This window comes from Diorhabda carinulata, chromosome 5 (genome assembly GCF_026250575.1).
Source record: "Diorhabda carinulata isolate Delta chromosome 5, icDioCari1.1, whole genome shotgun sequence".
In the NCBI taxonomy this organism is placed as follows: domain Eukaryota; kingdom Metazoa; phylum Arthropoda; class Insecta; order Coleoptera; family Chrysomelidae; genus Diorhabda; species Diorhabda carinulata.
The window spans coordinates 13,985,946-14,010,730 of NC_079464.1; the positions used below are offsets into that span (position 1 = coordinate 13,985,946).

Sequence of the window (24,785 nt, forward strand, 5' to 3'; positions counted from 1 at the left end):
AGGTGAGGTTTTTCTTTTGCTTGAACTATGTGTTTTCTTCGCCTCTCTTCCTTCATATTATAATAATAATATCCGTCTTCGTTTACCTCCCATATGATTGAGGAAATCAAAATTATTGACCCTCCATTAAGAGTAAGCAACACTGTATAGTAGAACTGGTTGCCGAACTACCATAAAAATGTTTACTACAACGCTTGATAGAATAAAATAGTAGTAGTAATAGTAGAAAGGTTTCATTATAGAAAAGGAAATTCTAACATAATCTATCAGAAACATTGAATTTGAAGTACTTTTAAAACTTGCATAAAAAAATTTTATGCATCCGAGTGGAAGTATTGAGGTTTCTTTTTCAAAAAAAAAAAAAAATTTATTTGAGGCGTATAAAGGGTTCCGAACCTGACAGGCGCTACAATAACATTCTCCTAATGAATTAAACAAATTTCATGTATACATGCTTCCAATATCGCTAGGATTTTACATAGGGGGTATTTTGATGTTCAAAATAGCAAAACTAATTAAAAAATGTATTCCGCAATTTCGATAAGTCCAAATTAGTATTCTATATCGCGCAGATACTGAAAAAATTTCGTAGCGGTTTTTATTTGTCCTATGCAAAATTTAGGTAATTTTCCTAGTACTCTATCAACGTTAGTTTTCTCAGGAAAAAGGAAGAGTTGGGATAATATATAAAAGTCATTTTAATGGATTTGACTTTATTTTGTTCGGGAACAGAAACTGTAAAATTACAAATCAAATTTCAACAAGTAATTGATAACTGTAAAAAAAGTAATTTTCGAAAAGCTTTGTCTGCAAGGTAATACTGGCGAAAATTGAACAAAACATTGGAATGCATATTTAATCGACTTCTTCGATGGTTGGTCCCGCACCTCCGGCGGCACCACCAGCTCCTGGAGCGGCACCGGCTCCTGGAAAACCGGGCATACCGCCCGGAGCTCCGCCAGCTCCTTGGTACAGTTTAGTAATAATGGGATTACAGATTCCTTCGAGTTCTTTCTGTTTGTGTTCGTATTCTTCTTTATCTGCCAATTGATTAGCGTCCAACCAAGCAATAACCTCATTGCATTTCTCCATAACTGTATTTTTGTCACTTTCGCTGATTTTGTCTTTAATCTTATCGTCCTCCATGGTGCTCTTGATGTTGAAGCAATAAGATTCCAATAGATTCTTAGCGGTAATGGTAGCTTTTTGTTTCTCATCTTCGTTGCGGTATTTCTCGGCGTCATTTACCATCCTTTCGATATCTTCTTTACTCAAACGTCCCTTATCGTTAGTGATGGTGATTTTGTTTTCTTTGTTGGTCGATTTTTCGACAGCAGTTACGTTCAAAATACCGTTAGCGTCGATATCGAAGGTGACTTCAATTTGAGGAACACCACGTGGAGCAGGAGGGATACCAGTTAGCTCGAATTTACCCAATAGATTGTTATCTTTGGTCATAGCACGTTCTCCTTCGTATACCTATAAAAAATTATTATTAATACATTGATTATAAAATTATGGTACATCACATATTAATTTAGTAAATTTCAGATTATATAATAAAATAGCGTCGTATAGGGAACATAATGATTTATCATCATGTTTGTATCAATGCGAGCTGAGTGTATCATCATTTTGAACTAATACTTAATTCATAGTATTAAAATTGTTGAAAAACTAACCTGAATAAGTACTCCCGGTTGATTATCGGAATAGGTAGTGAAAGTTTGTGTTTGTTTGGTGGGAATGGTGGTGTTACGTTTAATCAAAGCTGTCATCACACCACCAGCGGTCTCGATACCCAAAGATAAAGGTGTGACGTCGAGCAACAACAGATCTTGTACTTCTTCGGATTTATCTCCGTGTAAGATCGCGGCTTGAACGGCGGCACCATAAGCAACTGCTTCATCGGGGTTTATAGATTTATTCAATTCTTTACCATTGAAGAAATCTTGCAAAAGTTTTTGGACCTTTGGTATACGGGTAGATCCTCCGACTAAAACGATATCGTGTACTTGAGATTTATCCATCTTGGCATCTCTGATGGCCTTTTCAACTGGCTCCATCGTAGATCTGAATAAATCGGCGTTGAGTTCTTCGAATCTAGCTCTTGTGATAGAAGTGTAGAAATCGATACCTTCAAAAAGAGAATCGATTTCAATACTGGCTTGGGTGGATGAGGAAAGTGTACGTTTCGCCCTTTCGCAACTAGTTCTTAAACGACGTAAGGCACGTTTGTTGCTAGTCAAATCTTTCTTATATTTCCTTTTAAATTCTTGAACAAAATGATTGACCATTCTGTTATCAAAGTCTTCACCTCCCAAGTGGGTGTCTCCAGCAGTTGATTTTACTTCAAAAATACCATCTTCAATAGTTAAAATCGATACATCAAAAGTACCACCGCCCAAATCGAAGATCAAAACGTTCCTTTCGCCTTGTCCTTTCTTATCTAAACCATAGGCAATGGCGGCGGCGGTTGGTTCATTAATAATACGCAGTACCTGAAATTATATAACATTAGAATTGTTGAATTAATCTAAGGAAACTATATTTTCATTTCATATTTGCAACATTTTATAAAAGATGTTAAAAATAGAAAAAAATAAAACAAAAATTCGAAAAAATGGCAAACAGTTAAAGAAAAAGATAATAAGAAGAGGTTATGAATTTGGGGAAGTACATTACTTCTAGTAATAACGATTAACAGTAATTGAGGAAGAAGTTTAGAAATTGTGGTTGTACAACAGAAGTAGCCTAGGAAAACAATACACTTAGGGATCTTACTATAATATAAAGACCTTTAAATTCTGCAAGGAAGTGTACAAAATTAAAAGTTAAAAATAAATAAGATAATGGGAAATTGATTATAATTCTATAGTCAAAAAAAAGTCCACGAAATTTCCCTTCCTAAGGTTGGATAAACCTTTCTTAGGACCCTTTTGTGCAATCTACTACAAAATAAGAGAAAACAATAGAAAAGGTAGATAGATTTGTTGCAAAATTTTTAGGTAGGGTAAAGAAAACTTTTTATAGAAGGAAGGTTTGTTGAGAGTTGGCCTTGATATAGGAGTTGCTCCTCTACAGGGCTGAGACAGAGTAGATGAGAAAAACCAGTTTCTGAAAAAATCGTCAGGGGTCAAGACAGGAAAAGACTATCTTGGGGAAACTAAGACTGTTGACTACATCAACCTATATAATACTAACAGGAGTCTTTGTTAATCCACATTCTATCAAAGTGTGAGAGAGCTCAGAACTCCATAATCTTATATGAGAGGCAAAGATGAAGATCTTTGGTATCTTAGATACAGACATTCATTTCATTATAAAATGTTAAAAATATTTTCAGATCATAAGCTAATCACAGATTTTTCATAAACTCTAGTCTGGCATGCTTAGTTTGTTATCATCATACAAATTGATTCACATTTTAGAGTAAATTTATGATAATAAAGTTCAATTTACCTGAAGACCTGCGATGGTTCCGGCATCTTTGGTAGCTTGACGTTGCGAATCGTTGAAATAAGCAGGTACAGTGATAACGGCATTTGTGACATTTTTGCCAAGATACGCTTCGGCAGTTTCCTTCATTTTCGTGAGCACCATTGAACTCACTTCTTCGGGATAAAATGATTTGTCTTCCCCCTTGTATGATACTTTAATTTTCGGTTTACCGCCATCGTTGATAACTTCGAAAGGCCAATGTTTCATGTCTGATTGTACAGCCGAATCTTCAAACCGACGACCAATAAGACGTTTCGCATCTAAAGAAATAATTATAAGATAATACGAAGAATAATCAATAGATACAACAAAAACTTGTGAAGATGTATTTTCAGTTAATAAGCTAATCACGGATAATAGAATCATAAACTCTAGTCTGGCAAGCTTAGTTGATATCATCACATAACATGTTTTTATGTTTTTTTTTAGTTCTAAAAGCCACAAAAATGAATTTAATGACGGAGTTGATTAAAATTTCCCAATTTATTTGGACTTTTTATTGTTTAGCTAACATATTTGGAATGTTTTGAGATTTCCTGCATAGTTACTTTCCTGATTGGGCTCTTCAGAGCTACTTCTATTCATATATCATATAACTGTAGTCGATTATATTAGCTTTTCAGAATTACAGCTACTTTATTTAGTAACTTTTCTTTATCAATTTGAAGCAGTAGTTACTAATGTTAATTGGGCACGAACTTTAGGCGGCAATGTATATGAGTCTTGGGTATTGGGCTATTAAGAACTACCTTTATCCTATTTCAGTTTTTCAGAACCGTAGCTAATTGACTTTCCAACATTGCAGTCACTAATTAGAATATTCTAAAAACAGTTTTATTTGGGCTAAGACGGCTCCTGAAAACTTCTTTCACATTCTTTTAGCTTTTCAGAATAGCAGCTGACTTTCAAAATGACAGCCACGCTAATTTCCAAACATTCCCCGTTTTATTTGCACCAAAATTTATTAATCAAACTGGGCTTTTCAGTGTAATTTATTGATTTCAGCTTTCAACTTTATTTGGGACTTCCCGAACTGTTTATATACCAATTGGGCTTGACAAAACTGTAGCTTGTAGAAATCTGCTTGCAAGAATTGTAGCCACTTCATTTGGGATTTGCCAAGCTACTCCTGCTTTTTTGGAATCTACTACTCTAATTGGGCTATTCAGAACCACTTTCACCTTATTTCATCCGGTCTGAACTGTAGCTTACAAACTTTGGCTTTTATTTAAATACCACAACTGATTTATTTTATCATTGTTTTTGCTATATTTGGACTGTTCAGAATCGTTTCTATTTAATTCAGGAGTATTGTCTGCAATTTTTTAACCTATTTCAGTTTTATTTTAAAATTTCCTGGACCATTGCTGCTTTATAGCATTATATGGATTTCTACAAATTTATTGCTAGATCCCGTTTTATTAGGCATTTCTTGGTGTATCACTCCTTTATATAGGACTTTGACTTCATTTGAACTTTCCCTAACAGATTTTGTTATAACAGGGTTACAATGACCTATTAAAGTTTCTTTAATTGGATGAAGACCTTAAATCGTAATTGCTTCAAGTTCTCATCTGTAGGTCCATCACTTTTATTACTTCTCCTCCCAAGTCTTATTAGTCCCCTTTTTTTTATTATTTGAGGTTGATATAGCAAAATACAAAGTGGAGGAGAGGAAAAAATTCAAGTCAAATATGTTATAAATTGGTATAAAGTTAAATTTTTGTACATTTTAATATCAGAATTCATATAAAAACATATGAGGCGATAGTTGTTTTAGAACACATTTTGTCGATTATACTCAAGAATATGGTAAATTATACATTAAAAATGAATAATTCAATACAAAATGAGAGTTTATAGAGTATATTCCCTGTTACTTACCGAAAATTGTGTTGTTGGGATTCATGGCGACTTGGTTTTTCGCGGCATCTCCAATGAGACGTTCCGTATCTGTGAAAGCCACATACGAAGGTGTGGTTCTGTTACCTTGATCATTAGCTATAATTTCGACTTTTCCATGTTGAAATACTCCAACACAGGAGTATGTTGTTCCCAAATCAATACCTACAGCTGGTGCTTTAGCCATCTATAATAAAAAAAACAAAAATATCTCATATATATAATGTTAATATTAATTTAGCTTGTTATGAGTAAGCTCAGGCTAATGTTGACAGTAGCTTGAAATTTTATCAGGTTTAACCTTGAAAATTGACGAAGCTAAAATTCTAGAAATTTCCTCGTGAACAAACTAAAAACTTGTGAAATCGTAATAAAAATGACTGTATAAAAAGGAATTTAAATCACAATTATAAACGACAAAATACCTCGTTTTCAAATATCCGCCTAATTTTAAATCAATAACTGAAATGTAATTTTTAAATCAATAGATACTTATCAATTCGAAAAATTAATGCTAAATATAAAATTTACATGGATAAGTTAATAAAAAAACGTGGTCAAAATTTCAGTGACAAATTTGAAGTAATTGTAATTATTTGAAATGCATTTTTTTGAAAAAAAACATCAAATTGGCAATAATCAATAATAACTGAATCATATTTACCTTAATATTAAACAGTTGCAGACAATTCTTTAACAAATACTTAAATTACGTGTTCTCTTTACAAGAGTCTTCAATCAAATCGAAAGAATGGAATAAGCAATGGCCGGTTTTATAGCGGATCGAAGAATATTCTAGAAATTATAAAACGGACCAATCAGCTACTAGTAATACGGAAGCGTGTAAAGTGTCATTGGTCGAAACATCGTTTCTAGAACATGTGCATATGCTTCCGGTTTACTTTAGTAAGATTTTTATAGTAATTACAACACCAAAGAATATTTTGTATATAAATTAATTATTATTATATATTTTTTAATAGTACTAACTTAGACGTTTTCATAAAATAGCTTTTAAAAAGGAATTTCGTTCCTAAAGCTTCACCTCTCATTATGGCGGGAACTTTAAATTGTCATATTTGATAATAACATTTTTGATATTTTTTTTCGGCTTTCATGAATATGTAAAGATATCTGTAACTATGTATCTTTTATACAAAACTGTTACGTCTACAACAAATAGAAAAATTATTAATGTAGTTTTAAAAATAGAATTTCCATTGTAAATATACATAAAATGGAAAAGACATTTTAAGGTTAACATAGGACGTAAATGGAATGATCAATGAAAAACATTGAATTTGAATTATCACAGAAAATAAAAAATAAGTGACTCAGAAAATAACTATAGGAAGGTTATTACAGATTTTTGTTAAATCATTTTTTACTGTCATGTTTACAGTTTCACAACCAAGGATTTATTCGTACAAAATTGCAAACAATTGTGCCATTTTTCTATACGGGGAGATAAAAGAAGTTCAATCTTTATTTATATTTTTAAACTTATTTCAAATAATATATGAGTTGAACAACTGTGCCAAATCAATCAATTATAAATTTCTTTATTCCTCATACTATCCAAATATAATAATCCTTCAACTGAATTAAAAATCTCTTATCTTTTTACTCGAGTAGTTCAAATGGTTAGGTTACTTAGTAAAATGTTCACAAATTGGTAATTATATCTAATTGTAAATTGAAATTTCGTAACATAGATGAGGTCGTATATATCAAAAGGCAAATTATTCATGAACATTTAACCATGAGAAAACTTCTTGCTAAAAAAACGTGTTGATGATCCAGGGCAGTGTTTGGCAATGTTTACAAGTAATAAATCAGTTTTCTTGCGTCGATATGTTACAATGGGTGAAACATGGATCCATCACTTCACTTCGGAATGAAAACGATCATCATCTGCAGCCGGTGAACCACGTCCGAAGTGTCCAAAGGCATAACAGTCAGTTGGGAAGGTTAAGGCTTCAATATTTTGGGATACGCATAGAATATTGTTCATTGACTATTTCCAAAATGGAGAGACAATCAACGGTCTCAAAAACCACTATTTCACCAATGCCCCAATTAACAAGTTGATGGTTAACTAATTACATTTGAATTGCTTCCTCATCCACAGTAAAGTCCAAATCTTGAAGGAGAATACATTGATAAATAAAATCGATTTTGGACGTAACAGTTTCTTATAAGTTGCTAGTATTAGTGGGAATTGTGAAATTTAAATAAAAGATACTAGTAATTAAAATATTATATTATCTATTCAACATACACAAATTCCATAAACATTCGTTTTTTATGAGATATAGGCCCCTCTCTGAAGCTGTTAGATTTAATTTTACCTGGTACTACCTTAGCCAATCAATTTCAGTTTTTTTTTTCAGTGTATATATTTAGTGCCCATCTCTTGTTGGGTATGAACTGAATACCTTAGTTTAAACATTCAGGTTTTTGGTAAAAAAAGTAGATAAAATGAAACTACATATTCAAATATAATGATTAAGTTTATATCACAAATATAGAAATATTTGATAAACTCCCAAAAAATTGAATACCAAGTTTCGTAGTCCCTTATTTTTCTTCTAATAAATTTAAAACTTTTTTTTCAAGTTCAAATAAATGATCATCTTTGACAAAGGGAAAAAAAGTTCTCATAGAATTGGCTAAATTGCAAACATATTCAATATTTGGACCACTAGGACCAACTGAACGAACAACTTGTACAGCTATATCGTTCAGATCTGCGGGGCCTCCGTAATTCTCGTTGTTTTGATCGCCTAAATATATGGTGATGTCGAATGGTTGTTCGTCTTCTGATATTGGAAAAAATTTCAAAATTTTCTTTTCATAACCTCCTTTTTCCCGAAAATCCAAATGATTGACAACATTTTTTATATCACAATCTCGAATTTTGTAAGCTACTCCATACACCTTAAATAAATAGAACTTTCGGGCTATTCCTAGCCTGGAATAAAAGAAAATATATAGAGAATACTTACTTTAGATGATTCGTTGGAGGGTACAAGAGTAACTACCCTTCCAGGATTTGCAGGCGTGCCTCTATGATCAGTACTAAGTTGATAGAATCTTCTATTAAAACCTTTAATATACCCTAAAATTTTTTTCTCATATGGAAAATCGACTTTCCATATGAGTGATCCATAACCAAATATCCACATGTTATTTCCACCAACGTTTACAGTTCATAGTGTATATTTATTTTTACAATCATTTTTTATGCTTATTACATATTATAAATAAACAATAAATATGTTAAGCTGGTACAAATAAGCTACATAATTTAAATTTTTGACAGTCGACCATATGATTAATGAAACCATTTCGTATTCTGTGATCTGCAGCTTTTGGGTTATACATAATTATAGTGTAGCGACATCTTATAGGAAAAACAAATACAAAAACAAGTGATATTTGGAATATCATTAGCTATTTTTTTTACATTATTAATAACTTTTAATACGAGCACACCCAACACACTGTTTACAATATCATAACACCGACACTCACATTACACTGCCTGAAGCGCGTTTCGATAACCAAGTTATCGTCTTCAGAGACTGAAGGTAAAGTAAAACCTTATTTTATACCAAATTTTCCTACTTTTTCACGCGAAAAAGTCGGAAACATTTATTCCTTAAATACTAAACTATTTAAACGGGGTCGAAGGGCCTATTCCTTACAACTATAGTTTAGTAGTTAAGGAATTAATATAAAATTTAGTATAAAATAGGTAGGTCAAGTTAATAGGTTGTAGTTTACCTTCAGTCACTAAAGATGATAATGCAGCTGCCAGTGTGATTATGAGTTTTGGTGTAATGTAAAGAGTGTGTTCATTATGAACATATCAAACAGTTTTCAAAATTTCAACCAAGTTCAAAATAAGAAAATTTGATTTCGGAATAGTTTGTCAAAATTTTCAAAATAGCGCCACCGTAGCATATGACAAAAATCAAAGTGTTCAGTTTTTCCAATTGAAAGTCTGTAGTTATTTTATCTCGTTAACATGGATGACGTCAGCTTTTACCTGCTTGTTAATATATATTTGTGCCTTTTGTATTTGCACAAACAAATAAAAAAACTTCTATTATTATCTGATATATCATAAAATAGAATGAATTTAGTTATATGTCTGAAAAGGATCCGATTGTGTTAAAATTTTGATTTTCACCCGCATCGGAAGCGTAACAGTGTTTGGCAGATATACCATATGTAAATAATTAATTTAGTGGTTTTGAAAATTTTTATACGGAACCGGCAAAATTTAAGTGAGTCAAAATTTAGTTATTAACAAAATGTTTTTAACAGATAAAACTTATTAATTTTGCATTGTAAGTCATTTAAACATATTATAAATACGATTAGGAATCTATTATATATTGATTAACTATGTATATTTTTCAATTAAAATATCTTGGCAACGGTTAAAATAGCAAAGCAATTTTTAAAATTGATGAAATGTTTCTCTAATGTAAAGCCAAAACTATTATTAATTAAAATTAAATTATTAGACATATCTATTTTAATAAACAAAATTAAGCAATACAATTTTTACAGATAAGATGTAAATATTGTTATCAAATACAAAAAGTAAGAACATCTAACATCATTTTGTGTGGGACATTCGTCAAAGTGAGGTTAAAATGTCTTTAAGGGCAATAAGATATGATAATTATACTTTGGAAGTATTGGATCAACTTTTATTGCCTGCACAAACTAAATATATACAAGTAAAAGGTGTAGAAGATGGTTGGAAAGTTATAAATAAAATGCAGGTATTATTTAACTTTAAATATTCTTGGCTTAGGTTAGATAACAGGTCACTTATATTTATTATATTTTTGGTATACAAATCTCCAAATATTATCATTTATGGAGGATCTGGATCAATTTACTTAATATTTATATTCAATTATCAAATTTCCCCATATTAATTATTGATAATAATAAATTAGTATTTTAGATTTATTGTCTATTACATTTCCTTAACATTTATCAAATTTATGAGGTATATATTTCGTTTATTAATAAAAACTCCTTATTCTCTTTATTATTTTCATTATTAGAGTAGTAGTAAAATATTCTAGGTAAGGGGAGCCCCTGCTATTGCAATAGTGGGTTGTTTGAGTTTAGCCGTTGAATTACATAATGAAAAATATGATTCGAAAAAACAGATGAGGCAAGAAATCGAGGGTAAACTCAACTATTTAGTATCATCAAGACCTACTGCTGTTAATATGAAAATAGCGGCTGAAGAATTAATTGATTTAGCTAACCAACTTTGTAATGATGAACAAGTAAACGTTGATGATATGAAAGCAAGGTATTTATAAATATGTTTTTAACATATAAAAAACAAAATTAATCAATGGATTCTATTGTATTAATTATTTTTTTCTGATTGATGGAATAGTTTGAACATTTCACATCTAGTGGCTGTGATGTCAGAATAAACTAAAATGCTGGGGATAATGGATTGTAAAATTCCTTAAGAGGATAGGAAACGATGGAAACAAAATGAGCCTAAACTAAATTTATAATACCACGACGTCCTTTATGTGGAATTTGAGCTTTGTGGAGCCCTTTTTAGGGAACATTCTTTCTCCATCTTATATCTTCCAATTTCTGCCTATCCGTATCCATTTTTTTCCAATTCCTCATCCTCATTCTTTTCAAATCAGTCTCCATTGTATCCAACCATCTTCTTATTTCTTTCCATTTTTCCATTGTAGCTCCATATATGTTCCGGTAATCTTACTTTTGCTTTTTTTATTATCTTTAGTGTATTCGCTCCATTCAGCACTTTTTCTATTTCTTTCTTGTTTCTTCTATATATTTTATTTTGTATTTTCTGCTCCATAATAATTTTTATTTTCAATCTCAGCATCATTTCTGCTTTTTTTCCATCTAATTCATTTTTTTTATTAATTTTTTTACATTTCTCTTGATCTTTTTTGTATTTTTTGTTGTCATTGTCTTTTCTTTTGTGCCCATTTTTGCCATTGCTTGTTCCACTCTTCAGTCTTTTTCTACTTTTCCTCTTTTCCCAGTTTCTTACATTAACACACTCTTATCTTTGTCCACAATTATTCTGTTATACTATTATTTGATTTTTTTTATCATTGCAGATTCTCAAAAACTATCGAAGATATGTTAATGAAAGATATAGCGGATAATAATGCTATAGGTGATTATGGTGCCAAAGATATTTTATCTAAAGTTAGCGGAGATAGTCTTGTACGTATATTAACTCATTGTAATACTGGATCATTAGCTACGGCTGGATATGGAACCGCATTAGGTGTCATAAGGACATTATTCGCTAAAAAGAGACTAGGTATTTACATAAATATATTGAAATAATAATTTTTTTTACAGATTAGTTTAATTAAAAAAAATTTAGTTGGGTAATTATTATCTATCGAATTTTAATATTTAAAATGAAGTATGTTGATAAATGTGATGGTAATTATAATTTTCTTAATGAATAACTATATACATGACTAGTCATATTTTGTTTATTTTCTTCTTATCTTGTCCAAGGCTGCTTCCAGTTATCCGCTTGTTGTGCAATACGAGTCAAATCTATTATAAAATATTGGATTTATTTAATCGAAATATTAAAATTACCAATTTTTCATAGAAAATACTTTTTCAGTCAAAATTTGGGTATAATTTTGATTATGTAAGCTTAGAAAATATCTAAATTATTATAAAGGGGTGGAATTGAAACCATGCAAATATAAAATTTATATATCGCAAAAAATGAAATGAAAGAAGGTTCCAAAATGAGATTTTTTATTTTCTCGCCCTTAGTTGCTTTCAGTTATCCCTTATTATACAGTGTGAGTCGAATCTATCGGGAAAACTTTGGATTTATATAATCGAAAAATTAAAATTACTATTTTTTCATAGAACATACATTCTCCGGTGAAATTGGGGCCTTATTTTCGATTTTTTGAACTTACAAAATACAAAACTTAACCTAACCTCTTCACAGTAAACCACAAGTACCATTTTGTGGTACTCACGGACATGTGCTAGTACTCAGACAAAGGAGTCTTAAGTAGAGGCCCCTCAGGAGAAGATCAAGTAGAGGCCCCTCAGGAGAAGATCAAGTAGAGGAGGAGTTAAGGATGATAAGGTTCTAATGCACCAGTCTGAGCTCTTCTGAAAGAAGGAGATTTTGAATCAAAAAATGCAATAGCTTCAATTTTTTTCACTGAAAGTCTTAGCCAAGCCTCGACCTCGACCATTATTGCAAAAAATATTGTAGAATTTATTGAAAAAAAGTTCAAAAAAGAAAATTTTTTATTATCTTGCCCAAGGTCGCTTCCAGTTATTCCCTCATTATACAGTGTGAGTTGAATCTATTGAAAAATTATGGATTTATATAATTGAATTATTAAATTCTTCCCATAGAAAGTACGTTTCCCAGCAAATGGGGATGGAATTAACTAATAGAAATTGAAGTAAACCTAACGTAATAGATACTGAAGTAAACCTAACCTATTCAAAGCTATAGTAAACCTAATCTAATAGAAATTGAAGTAAACCTAATCTTAGTCATGCCTAGATATTCCTTATAGATTCTTCAAATGCATTCTAGAACAGTTTAGAACATTCCGGATTATTCGATAATTGCTTAATCGTATGGGTAAAAAACAAGTTAAATGGGAAAAAAGAATAATCTAACCTAAACTAACAAATCGTATAACTTATGTAGCCTTGTTATATTTATTTAATTTTTTGTGAATTCTGCTTTAGATGTTAGTTTTTGGAAAAATAACTGTTAACGTTTTTAGTAAAACACTTGTAAAGCGGTTATTCTTCTATTCCAATGTAACTTGGCCTTTACCTATATGATTATGCTGTCAACGAATATTGCGGTGCTTCGAATTAGTTATTAAAGCAGCGTACGATAACAAACTGGAAAAAATTGGGAGGTTATATTAGAAAATCTTCAAAATTTAAAATAGGTAGTTATAAATAGGGCCGGGCAATTATCAAAAAATATAATCGATTATATAAAATAATAAAAAATAATCGATTTATCGAAAATAATCAATTTTTGATTATTCGAAAATCTGAAATAAAGTTTCAAAAGAACGATTGTGGTTTGATTCCTACAAAAAAAAAGATAAAGAGTGAGTATACCACTAGGAACATACAGAAGACATTATGGTTTGATTCCCAATAAAAACAAATCAAATAATAAACCTACAGAAGATATTTGGAAATAAGATTCTGATATTGAATTATGTTGAAATAAATTTGTTAATCGTTGAATTGATTATTACATTATTTGATTATTTTAACGATTGTACGAAAATAGTGGGTATGCCATAGCCGCGAAACTTTTTAACGCCCTCAAGATTATCTTGCCACAGCCGCAAGCGGTCTCGGCTATAACTGTTCTTTTGGTATGTTAAAAAGGTCTTTGGCGGCCTAAGCATACAAATAACTATATCAGTCTTTTACTTTGTAATAAAGCTACTTAAAAACTCTCTTTTAAATTCAATTAAACTGTACCAAAACCATTATGCATTTTTGAGAATGAAAATAGGCAAGAAACATTGTATTATATAAAACCAAATTCTCACAGGATGTTGTCCACAAGCTCCACCTTACACAGCAATCTCTTTTGTATATTATTAATTAAAAGTGATAATTTGTCACTAGCTCTCAATGGGCTTGTTGAAAATAAACTCTTTAGTCTTAGATTTAGGCTTGCAACTAAAAGCAAAACAAAAAATTATTATCTTGAAAGATGTTTATTATAAATTTTTAGGAATGTTAACAAACGTCTTATTCATAGTTAAAAAAAAACAAACTGGTCAATATGATCTCCAGTTAGTGACGCTCTTAGGTCAGTTACTATTTGGCCTCCTTTGTTAAATACTTTTATTTCCACCATATCAGTGGATCTTCTTCAACATCAATGACTGGTATATTCATATATTGTTCGATTTCATTTTTAATTTTTACATTTAAACTCGCAGCATTACTACCTTCAATAGTTTTCATAGATTTAAAAATTGATGAAAGTCTACTTTTCTTTTTTCCTGATAACGCAGCTCTATTCTCAGAAACTGGAATTATTTCTAATTTGCTACTAAGTTGTAATATTATATCTTCAATTATCTGGTTTTCTGCAGAACTAAAAAAGGATCCTTTAAAACGTGGGTCCATGAAGGTGACAGTCTTCAATAGTTTATGAGTTATCTCGTTGCTTTCATATCTGTTTTTAAGTGTGATTAAAATCAATGAAACTATTTCCTTTTTTAGTTCTACAATGTCTTCATCAATTTCAGTTTCATTGTATTCATCTACCAATGTTTTACCTAATTCCAAAGAAATAGGTAGAATGGTAGATCCCGTTACATAATTTTCTACAGACAGAGTTTCTGAAATGATTTGAATTGGAGTTAGTAATTCCAGGATAACATTCAGGAGTTTCAAATCGGCAGCGTTTAGTATCAGCTTTTTATAATGTCCATTATTGTAGGTTTGTAAAAAATTTAAGAGATCTACTTCTTGTTGAACAATTATCTTGATTAAATTTAAAAGAGACCACCATCCCGTTTTCGAAAAGGAAGGAATTTTTGTTTCCTTAGTGTTGTATTTTTTCTGAATTAGTTTTAAATCTCTAACTGCTTTTCAATTATGTGCAAAAATATTCTGAATATTTTTAATTTCACCTATAGTTTCGCTTACTTTTTCATTTTCAAAACATTTATTTACTGCAATATTAATTGCATATTCAAAACAACATATATGGGCTATTCCCATATCCTAAATAGCTTTTAATACATTACTTCCGTAATCTGTGGTAAACGATGTATTTGCTTTTTCTTCAAGACTCTACTCGTTTAAAATAAGATTTATATTATTACATGAGTTTTCAGCAGTATGATCTTGATCCATTTCATAACAGCCCAAACAAACGCTTACTAACTGATAATTTTCGTCTACAAAATGGCATATAAGGGCGTCATAGGACCTGTTTGCAATGGAAGTCCAGCATTCGGTGTTACAAGATATAAATTTGGCTTGTTTTAAATGGCTTCAATAACTCTGCGCGTTTCATTGTACAAATTAGGAATTAACTTTTGTGATAATGTGTTTCTGCTGGGTAATTTATAGCTTCCATTTAAAACTTGTACAAATTTTTTCAAACATTCGTTTTCTACTATATTATAAGGCATCATTTCTGTACCTACGAAAAAAGCCAAAGCCATGTCGGTTTTGGTTTGTAACTTTTTTGTCATCGTAAAGCTTTTTATGGACGCTTGTTTGGAAGTTGAAGGGACTTGTTTGTATTAATGGAGGTATCTGTGATGAAGAAGAAGTCGATTCTGTCGATACTACTGAGATTTCGTCTACATTAGTTGTTTGGATCACGATATTACTTGGCGCAAAGGTTTATAACTCGACATTCTAAAGGATTTATTAGTGATTTTACTTATTATCCATAATTAGTTAGAGTAGCTCGTATAATATAGCTATTTCGTTTATACGCATAATTATTTGTTGGCCCCAATTCTGCCTTCTCCTTATATAGATGGTTCAAACATCTCATTTATAATGTAAGTATTCTATATGCTCAACAATTATTTTTTAATTTCACCTCAGAAATAATTTATTGGCCGAAAAAATTATCCCTTATTTTTGTTTTCCTTCCCCTGAGGGATTTTGCTCAAAATCAATCTGAACTGACCATTTGTGCAAAATTTCCAATGGAATGTTCAACTAACTGCAAAAGTGTCGGTTTCGGGTGTCGGCAGACAGTTTTTTGGCCTAGCTCGAATTCGGTAAATGCACTATATCCTTGCACCTTGCACCATTCATTAATACAATAATAAGATGAGTAGTTTGTACTATGAAATAATATTTACCTTGATTCATCATCGCTTATTTCAGTACTCGCAGATTTATCTGTTTGATGAATATTTTGCATCTCAGCGTAAAGAAGTGGATGCTTTGCCTTCAAGTGATTCCTTAAATTGGTAGTGTTACCACATGACTTGATGTTTTTTTTACGTTTTCTACAAACTGAGGTGTCTCCCAGTTCCAGATTTATTGAAGTAATGCCAAAGTAAGCTTCTTACTTTGGCATTACTTAGGTGACTATAGGTGACTTACAAAAATTTTAAGTAAAACTGTTTTTATAAATGATCATCTGTAACAAAAACTAGAAAATAATTGGCACACAAACCTGGATCGTCTTCAATGGAATTAGTAATAATCATAATCATAACAAATTAGTAATTTGGTCATACTTAGAAACTTACCTTGATTTTTTCTTTGTACACTTTAAACAATCAACCGGAAAGCACAGTGATAGGATAGGTGGAATTAAAAAAACAAACGTTATGTGAAATATCAAAACTCTTTTATGATGCACACTGCCAAAAGTGCCAAAGCGTCATATCACAACGGTTCGAATAAAGCAAATGATCTAATATTTTCTGTGCTGTGATCAAAAAAAAAAATGCAGCAGCAAAACTATCTATGCGGTACTAGGCCGCAAAGGTTTCATCTTTCGCCGACACCTATATTAAATAAAATAAAAAACTTGAAAAGACGCGGGCCGCTGGACACTATCTAACATCAAAGAAAATAATGATATTTTCTATTTTTGTGCCATTTGTAAAGAGCTTTTTAAGAATAATTTTTGTACCTAGTTAACTAAATAAGTTTAAATGTTATATACCCAATTATAAATATGTAGGTATTTGTATTTGGTTAAAGCGATTAATTAAAAGGGAGTTAATTTTATGTAATTGATTGTGGGCCAAAGAGATCGAAAACTCAAAACAAATATTTCTTGATTACGGCAGCTATAAAGTTGAAAAATAACATTGTGATTTGATTCCCACCAAAATAAAACTAAACAATAGAAATATTTCTTATCATTTCTTCATCAGAAGGAGGATTTAATTCTTAATAGGTAAGTTTCTGCAAAGAAAAAAAAGAAGTTGACGATGTCAAGTTTTGGATCCAGTATACCTACAGAACAGAGTATTGAGTTACAGGTTACAGGACCACAAAAAAGTACAAAAGTGAAAATTATGAAAATTATTTTCGATTAATCGAGTATTTCCGAATATTCGATTTTTTCGATTAATCGATATTTTTATATTTTCCGATTATCTGATTATTTTCGATTATTTGATTATTTTCGATTAATCGATTACCGATTATTTTTAAAAATATATATCGATTGATCGATCACCCGATTATTTTTCGATTAATCGATTATTTTGCCCACCCCTAGTTATAAACCACGAGTTCGGTTATAAATAATAAATAATGTAATAGTTTTTCTTTTTATATATATTAGAACATGTTTATTGTACTGAAACGAGACCTTACAATCAAGGAGCAAGACTTACCGCATACGAATTGGTACACGATAAAATACCAGCGACTCTTATAGTCGATAGTATGGTGGCAGCTGTGATGAAACATAGAAATATTAGTGCGGTAGTCGTCGGAGCCGATCGGGTGAGACAATTTTTTTTCATCTTATACACATTAACAAAATTGGTTACGAATGTCAATTATATATTCTATTGGTATGTAGAGGGATACAGTCGGTGTCGGTCATACCACTAAGGACGACTTCCTTGAGAATCTTTCGATAATTGGAGCCTCATATTTATTTTAAAAAGTTTGGAAGAGTGTTCCTTGAAAACTAGTCTAATAGAGATCGATATAACCGGTGGAACTGCAAAGTTCGTAGGCTAGTAAACAAAAAATTTTTTCAATTTCATCGATTACCTCTCCATCGGTGCAAAATTTCCATCCGGCTAACCTTCTCTAGAGGTTCAAGAACAAGATAAAGTCACTGAGATGGATGCGAAAGCAATTTGAAATCTAAACCATACAGCGATGAAATAGCACGTTCTTGTTTTACAAATAGGGCAGTTTCTCCGTTATTTACCTTACGTATCCCAAAATACTGAAGCTAGTCGATTTTGGGGCTTTTCAAGCTTCAGCTAACGGTCCACTGGCAATTGGACGCCGGAGTAAAATGATAGGTCCATGACCATCACATGAAGTGAACTTATTTGAGGTTGAAGTAAACCTAACCTAAACGAAGCTATAGTAAACCTAACCTGAACGAAGCTATAGTAAACCTAACCTGAACGAAGCTATAGTAAACCTAACCTATTTGACCAATTATTACAGTAAACCTAATTAAATGACAAGTAAAAACTGAAAAAAAAATATTTTTTGGTTTTTTTTCTCTTATATTCTTATTTATTTAATTTTTTTCATTTATTTTATAGGTGGCAGCGAACGGCGATACCGCCAATAAAATAGGAACGTATCAAATTGCCGTTCTTGCCAAGTACCACGGCGTACCATTTTACGTAGCCGCCCCTTTTACATCGATTGATTTTTCTATACCTAGTGGTGATCATATAGTTATAGAAGAACGGCCCGATAGAGAAATGACGCACGTTGGAGAACATAGAATAGCAGCAAAAGGTGAAAAATTTACATTGATTCATGGAATGTATCAAATTTGCAAAACAGTACGAAGATTCACATATTTATCGTTTCAAGGTTAGACGGTTAAGTGATTCTTCTTTCCACGTAACTGGTCTTCGACCTATATGATTAAGCAGTTATCGAATATGTATTTTAAAAACATACGATAATATTTAAGATAATCGGATTACTTCTGTATCTGCCCGATTTAGGATTATAATAAAAACTCGTTTGTTTACATATTTCGAGATTCAAGATGTCGGAAATTAGTACTTCCGGTTCACTGTTTACACTACCACTACACTGAAGTGCGTTAGACAGTGTAGTTGTGAGTGTTTTCATTATAAGTATCACCAAAAGTTTCAGAAATTCGAGATTACTTGCGGTTTTATGATTAATTGGTTAATCGACTTCCGGATAGTTTTTTTAAAACTGAGTTACTGAATTAAATTTTATAAGATAGTCTCAAGAGGGAAAAGATTGAAAATAATTTCACGTTGTTATTTTGTTGTGTCTTTTCAACTGTGGAAACAATTTGAAACGTCAACTACCGAAGTTGATTCGTATTCTAAAGTTATTCTTATTTGTACAAACAATTTTAAACTACAAAACGATAGTGTGAACTTTTACACATTTACATTGAACTATTTACTAATACTTGTTACTAAACACTTATACTTAACCCACTGTTTGATTTTGATTTTTATTTCCCTGATATATCCACTACGACATCAAATGATTCAATTACTTAAGCTGCTAAACTATCGTTTATTTATATTCAACGGCTTTCTAGATAATTCGGATTCTAGAGTCTTTGCCTTTCCATCCTCTGTAGGTCTTACCCCTCTCTTCTCCAATGCTTTCTCTATTTGTAGTTGATACCACAGAAGGGTCCCAAGAAGAGTGTGTTCGTCTCTATTTTGGCAAGCTTGTCACCTGTTGTACACCTGTTGTCGACAATTCGATGATGACTTAGTTCACCAAGTTGCAGGAAACTTACAATACCGACGAGTGGTGAAGGGAGGTTTAGAAATGTGGGAATAGACATCATTTTCTTTTTGGGTTTTGAGTTAAGAGGTCATCTGTTAAACTAGGGAGTGTGGAGAGTAGTTTATACTTTATTTCATGGTGCAAATGTCGTTTAGATATATTGGAATATGAGTTATATCTATAATGACATTTATTGGGGTAGAACGGAACTTTTGTTATTGCAAAACAAGTTTTTTTTTAAATTTTTTGATGGTGTGCAGTAGATATTGTTTTTATATTGATTTATGTGTTGGTTTTATGTTTTATACGTTAGGTAGAACGATAATTTCGTTGGACGTCTCCCCATAGAGTAACTTGATGGTAACCAGGTCGGTTGTTCTTGCGGATATCAACTTTCTTCATAGTTTCAGACGGAAATTTTGAGATAAAAGTCTTTTTTTTTTATTACTACGATGTTTTAAAGACATTGGCTCGGTTTTTTTTATAACTCTGATATTAATCGAATATTGAGACGAGTATAATTGATTATCATGATATTGGGGTATCTTATACACAAATAATTAGTTATTGGGTTATTTTTTGATAAATTATTTTAGTATGTATAATAAATAAAAATAATGGTGAATACTTTTACTAGTTTTGCATTACCAAATATTACATTGTACGATCTGTTTCTGTACGTTTGTCTATTTACAGGAATCACTTGCTGGAATCCCGCTTTTGATGTAACACCGGCTTCCCTGATAGCGGGCTTCATAACGGAAAAAGGCGTTTTCAAAGCGAACCAATTGATAGAACAACGTGTCCAAAATGCTCATTGAACATTTTTTTTATATAATCTAAAAAACATTCACTCGATAGGTATATTTTTCAGCCATTTTTTTTAGAAATAGTTTCAGCATTCCGTTGATGAAATTACCGCGACAGGGTTTATACATATATTTTTTGTGTAAACGATATTTCGATTTAATAAAATTTTCTGTACAATTTATTATTTTTTTATCCCTAAAACCCCAAAAACAATTTTTGTTCAACCGCCTCGCAAGAATTATTCTCACTAAATTGGGTATTCAGAAATTGATGGCGAATGACGTATCGACATTGACAGTAATGACACGTTTTTATTACACTAGCGTCACGATTGGCAGATGGTAGAACTAAATTTATATTGAATTTTACAATTTTTTTTTCATTTTCAAAACACATCACTAAAATGGGAATTCTGAAATTGATGACGAATGACATATCGACAATGACAGTTATGACACATTTTTATTACATTAACGTCACCTTTGGCAGGTGACAACTAAATTTATGTTGACATACAAGTTGACCTTCTTTTTGGCATGTTCTGTGCATAGAACTAAAACCTGTCAGTGCACGCGTCGTACGCATGAGCATACAAGATATCATGCGCTCTCCGCACTACGATACACATGCGCACAAATATAAATGTGAAACTCTCGACTAAAATTTTTGTAGATATAAGCGCATATCGAACTCATTCATAATGAGTATTTAGATAATAGCAGTCATCATAAACGGACTGTCGAGAATGTATAAATTCAATTACATCCGGAATTTTCCTGTCCATACTGGCATATGAAGTATCAGTTACCTCGAAGTAGTATAGAACAGAAACTATTCCGATTAAGGGAGACAGAATGATAACTATTTCTCTATTCTCCGAGGTTCCATACTCAAGCATGCGCAATATAAATAAAATGTCTCGAACGAAAGAGAAAATGAATATAGGGACGTTTTTTCCCACATAGGAGTATTACATGCTATCCTGCACGACTTTATCAACTACATATATTAGATTCGATCTTTATAACCGTATATTCGACTTGGAACACTTTATTTTTTGGATTTTATTTTAGCTACTAAACCTAAAAGACTTGTTCCTGTTTGTACAATGGTTTAACTTTCCTTTGAGTTGTCCCCCTGAACTTATACCCTTAACCTATCCAATTATGGTTATTTTCGGTTAGTTACAGACGGTTCATTTGTCCTTATACCAAAAAAGGCATTAAATTTTTCATTTTTTAGCTAACCCTTGTTTATTTAACGATGACGAATAACCAACGTTTCCAGACATTTCAAATCACGTCACGCGGTTATAAATTACTCCGTAGATATTAGCATACTTTCCAAACGAAAAGCAATTTTTGTAAATAAGTTTTTTTTTTTGGAAAATTTCCTTTTATACAATTGAATGATTGCGCGTAAGAGTTAAAACACCCTGTACGAACATTTGTTGATTGTAAAATAAATCCCACGGCATCGAGTGAGTACAAATGAACAATTCGTATTAAACCAAGACACGATTGTTACTTCCCATGTGAAATCGACAGGCGTTAAGAAAGGAGTAAATTTAGAACTCGTATAGACGGTTAAAATGTTAGTCTTGAACGCGAACTCTAACAGTTAACACAGTGAAAGTATTAGAAATAAAAAAGCGTCCCCTACCGGCGTTTTTGACGTTTTTTTTAACGTTACACGATTGTTTTAACGTGACAAAATCCCGTCCGAAATGGCTGAAACGATAGAGGAGAGCTATGAGACGGAAGTCCGGAGAAAAGTGGTTAGAACCAAGTTTAACATTGAAGAAGTAAGTAAGATTACGAGGAAAAACAGAAATAAATTATTTTTCTTGATATATATTGACGTATTTGAATGTTTGCGTTCTTAATTTAGAACGGGTCATTACATAAAAGTAAGAACATTTTTGTAGTACATAATATCTCAAAATAAATCAAATTTAATATTGAAACAAAGTATATTTCATGTAATTTATAATCCTGTAGTTCATAAATTGACTAACATTACTTAAAGATCTATTAATTTCTCCAATTTACGGTATTGATTAATGGGAGTGAGTTTATGTTGTGACAAAAAACTTATTCTCAAACGACCTTTCGTTTTTGAGTTATACATAAATACAAATTATGGTAATTAATAAAACCGTCTCAAGTGAAACCAGCTTCATACAAAGTATATTTTACATACTTTATAATCCTGTACCTCATAAATTGACTAACTTACTCAATGATCTGTTAGTTTCTTTAATTTTGATGTTACACCCTGTACATCATATTTTTGTGACATCGGAAAAGGTTGTAAGTAAACAAAAAAAATCGTCGTTAGAACTAAATACACACGAAAAAATCGTTTTTTTTTTCGTCGAATTTCTATTATACAGAGTGTTTCGAGACTATATGGGAGTGACTTTATGTTGTGACAAAAAAATTATTCTCAAACGACCTTTCGTTTTTGAGTTATACATAAATATAAACTATGGAAATTAATAAAACCGTCTCATGTGAAATCAGCTTCTTACAAAGTATACTTTACATACTTTATAATCCTGTACTTCATAAATTGACTAACATTACTTAAAGATCTATTAATTTCTCCCATTCACGGTATTGATTGATGTTACACCCTGTACATCATATTTTTGTGAAAATATTGTAAGTAAACAAAAACATCGTCGTTAAAACTAAATACGCACGAAAAAATCGTTTTTTTTGTTAAATTTCTATTATACAGAGTGTTCCGAGACTTTATGAAAGTGATTTTATGTTGTGACAAAAAAATTTTCTCAAACGGCCCCTCGTTTCTGAGTTATCCACTATTCCTGCTAATATATTAACAAAAAATGTTGATTCTTTGTTTGAATCTGTTCATAAATATAAATTATGGAAATTAATAAAACCGTCTGGTGTGAAACCAGCTTCATCGATAACAGTACTTCTCCAACAAATTTTTTTCTGCTTCTTCTCCCTTTATTTGATCTAGGCATTTTCTTATTAATCTCCTTCATTTTTTAAAGATTCTCCAATCTTTTTTCGAAAAAATTCCAACATAAAATAAATGAAGTTACAGAGGAAATTTAAGTAGTTTCTCTATAGTTTGTTGCTTAAAACCTCTTACCATTTGAGATTTTTAAAGGGGTATTTTTGGGCGCTACAGGTATTGAAAATGGAGTTTGAAACCCCTAAGGACGCTAAGTCACTTCTAGGTTAAAATTGACCCATTTTCCACTAAAGCTTTCATACTTTTTTCTCCTTCATTTGGTTAGTAGGTATGTTTCTTTTTCAGATTTCTTTCTTTGTTTTTTGGATTTTCCAGTTTCGGTTTTTTCAAAAACGAATCGCTTAGCACAAAAGAAAAATGGGATTGCTTAGATAATTGGAGTAGTTATGATATGATATGTCACTTAATACCTCTTGCTATAAGGGGGTTTTAAAGGGGTATTTCTTTGTGCTGTAGGGATGGGAAATGAAGTTCGAAACTACTATAGATTCCAAGCCTCGTCTAGGTAGGAATTGATCTGTTTTCCTCTAAGACTTTTTCAATTTTAATGATTACATTTCTTTCTTGAATTTGAAACATTTTTCAAAACAACATGAAATTAAATTGTAGTTGAAGACCTGTTATTCATATCTAATCCACTTGACTTCCATTAATCCAAATATTATATTATAATTTATACGTTTAATGAGAAAAATAGATTAAAAAAAATTAAAATTACGTTTTTAGCTTTCCTAATTGAGTTTCTATGCTCTTTCCGTCATCTCGTGACGCAATATCGTTTATAAACAATTTTAAAAAACATGAAACCTTGTTTAGCTTTTGATTTTTTTCAAGTTAACTAACAGAAAAATTTAAATTCAAAAAAAAGGGTGGGAACTACCTTACGGAAGAAAATACTAAACACTACACATTATACTAAAACACTAAACATTTTTAGAGTTTGTTTTAGACAATTCCTTGAATTTGGACTCACATATAGCCGCCTTATTCAAAAAATTAAGTTACTTCTGTTTTGCACTGATATCAGTTTCCAAAGAACT

At 31.3% G+C, this 24,785-nt stretch overlaps 4 protein-coding genes across 10 annotated transcripts in view; 2 read left to right on the forward strand and 2 right to left on the reverse strand.

Annotated features, from left to right (window-relative positions):
- Positions 1 to 696: 696 nt before the first annotated feature.
- On the reverse strand, positions 697 to 6,236 carry LOC130893716 (heat shock 70 kDa protein cognate 4). Its single transcript, XM_057800030.1, has 5 exons — positions 6,068 to 6,236; positions 5,386 to 5,590; positions 3,463 to 3,761; positions 1,683 to 2,501; positions 697 to 1,479 (listed from the first exon to the last, which is right to left on the reverse strand). The coding sequence occupies exons 2-5, from the start codon at positions 5,588 to 5,590 to the stop codon at positions 856 to 858; spliced, it is 1,947 nt and encodes a 648-aa protein (XP_057656013.1). The 5' UTR covers positions 6,068 to 6,236; the 3' UTR covers positions 697 to 855.
- LOC130893717 (methylthioribose-1-phosphate isomerase) lies at positions 6,111 to 20,910 on the forward strand. Of its 2 annotated transcripts, none has more exons than XM_057800031.1 (7): positions 6,111 to 6,309; positions 9,988 to 10,205; positions 10,518 to 10,753; positions 11,559 to 11,767; positions 17,777 to 17,940; positions 18,729 to 18,930; positions 20,620 to 20,910. In XM_057800031.1, exons 2-7 carry the CDS (start codon positions 10,074 to 10,076, stop codon positions 20,742 to 20,744), a joined length of 1,068 nt encoding a protein of 355 aa, XP_057656014.1. In that variant the 5' UTR covers positions 6,111 to 6,309; positions 9,988 to 10,073; the 3' UTR covers positions 20,745 to 20,910. The 2 variants fall into 2 exon arrangements, with proteins under 2 accessions (XP_057656014.1, XP_057656015.1); XM_057800032.1 differs by lacking the exon at positions 6,111 to 6,309 and adding an exon at positions 9,415 to 9,698.
- LOC130893718 (putative glutathione-specific gamma-glutamylcyclotransferase 2) lies at positions 7,652 to 8,754 on the reverse strand. Of its 2 annotated transcripts, none has more exons than XM_057800034.1 (2): positions 8,412 to 8,754; positions 7,652 to 8,358 (listed from the first exon to the last, which is right to left on the reverse strand). In XM_057800034.1, the coding sequence occupies exons 1-2, from the start codon at positions 8,589 to 8,591 to the stop codon at positions 7,984 to 7,986; spliced, it is 555 nt and encodes a 184-aa protein (XP_057656017.1). In that variant the 5' UTR covers positions 8,592 to 8,754; the 3' UTR covers positions 7,652 to 7,983. The 2 variants fall into 2 exon arrangements, with proteins under 2 accessions (XP_057656017.1, XP_057656018.1); XM_057800035.1 differs by having other exon boundaries at positions 7,652 to 8,343; positions 8,412 to 8,746.
- A 1,311-nt stretch (positions 20,911 to 22,221) lies between the features above and the next one.
- The window catches only part of LOC130893719 (tropomodulin-1), a 56,750-nt gene continuing 54,186 nt past the window's right edge, over positions 22,222 to 24,785 (forward strand). For 4 of the 5 annotated variants that reach the window (XM_057800038.1, XM_057800042.1, XM_057800040.1 and 1 more), the window contains exon 1: positions 22,249 to 22,537. In XM_057800038.1, coding sequence (XP_057656021.1) covers positions 22,460 to 22,537 — 78 coding nt within the window. In that variant the 5' untranslated portion in view covers positions 22,249 to 22,459. Of the gene's footprint in view, positions 22,538 to 24,785 lie in introns of all 5 variants that reach the window. The other variant, XM_057800039.1, reaches the window with a different exon arrangement.

Bases quoted from the DNA above. Each gene is read 5' to 3' on its own strand.
- LOC130893716 (XM_057800030.1), bottom strand. From the start codon at position 5,590: ATGGCTAAAGCACCAGCTGTAGGTATTGATTTGGGAACAACATACTCC. The intron at 2,502-3,462 runs GTAAATTGAACT...ATATAATTTCAG, and splicing joins GAACCATCGCAGGTCTTCAG to GTACTGCGTATTATTAATGA. The intron at 1,480-1,682 runs GTTAGTTTTTCA...AATTTTTTATAG, and splicing joins AACCGGGAGTACTTATTCAG to GTATACGAAGGAGAACGTGC.
- LOC130893718 (XM_057800034.1), bottom strand. From the start codon at position 8,591: ATGTGGATATTTGGTTATGGATCACTCATATGGAAAGTCGATTTTCCA. The intron at 8,359-8,411 runs GTAAGTATTCTC...ATAGCCCGAAAG, and splicing joins CCTCCAACGAATCATCTAAA to TTCTATTTATTTAAGGTGTA.
- LOC130893717 (XM_057800031.1), top strand. From the start codon at position 10,074: ATGTCTTTAAGGGCAATAAGATATGATAATTATACTTTGGAAGTATTG. The intron at 10,206-10,517 runs GTATTATTTAAC...AAAATATTCTAG, and splicing joins AAGTTATAAATAAAATGCAG to GTAAGGGGAGCCCCTGCTAT. The intron at 17,941-18,728 runs GTGAGACAATTT...TTTATTTTATAG, and splicing joins TAGTCGTCGGAGCCGATCGG to GTGGCAGCGAACGGCGATAC.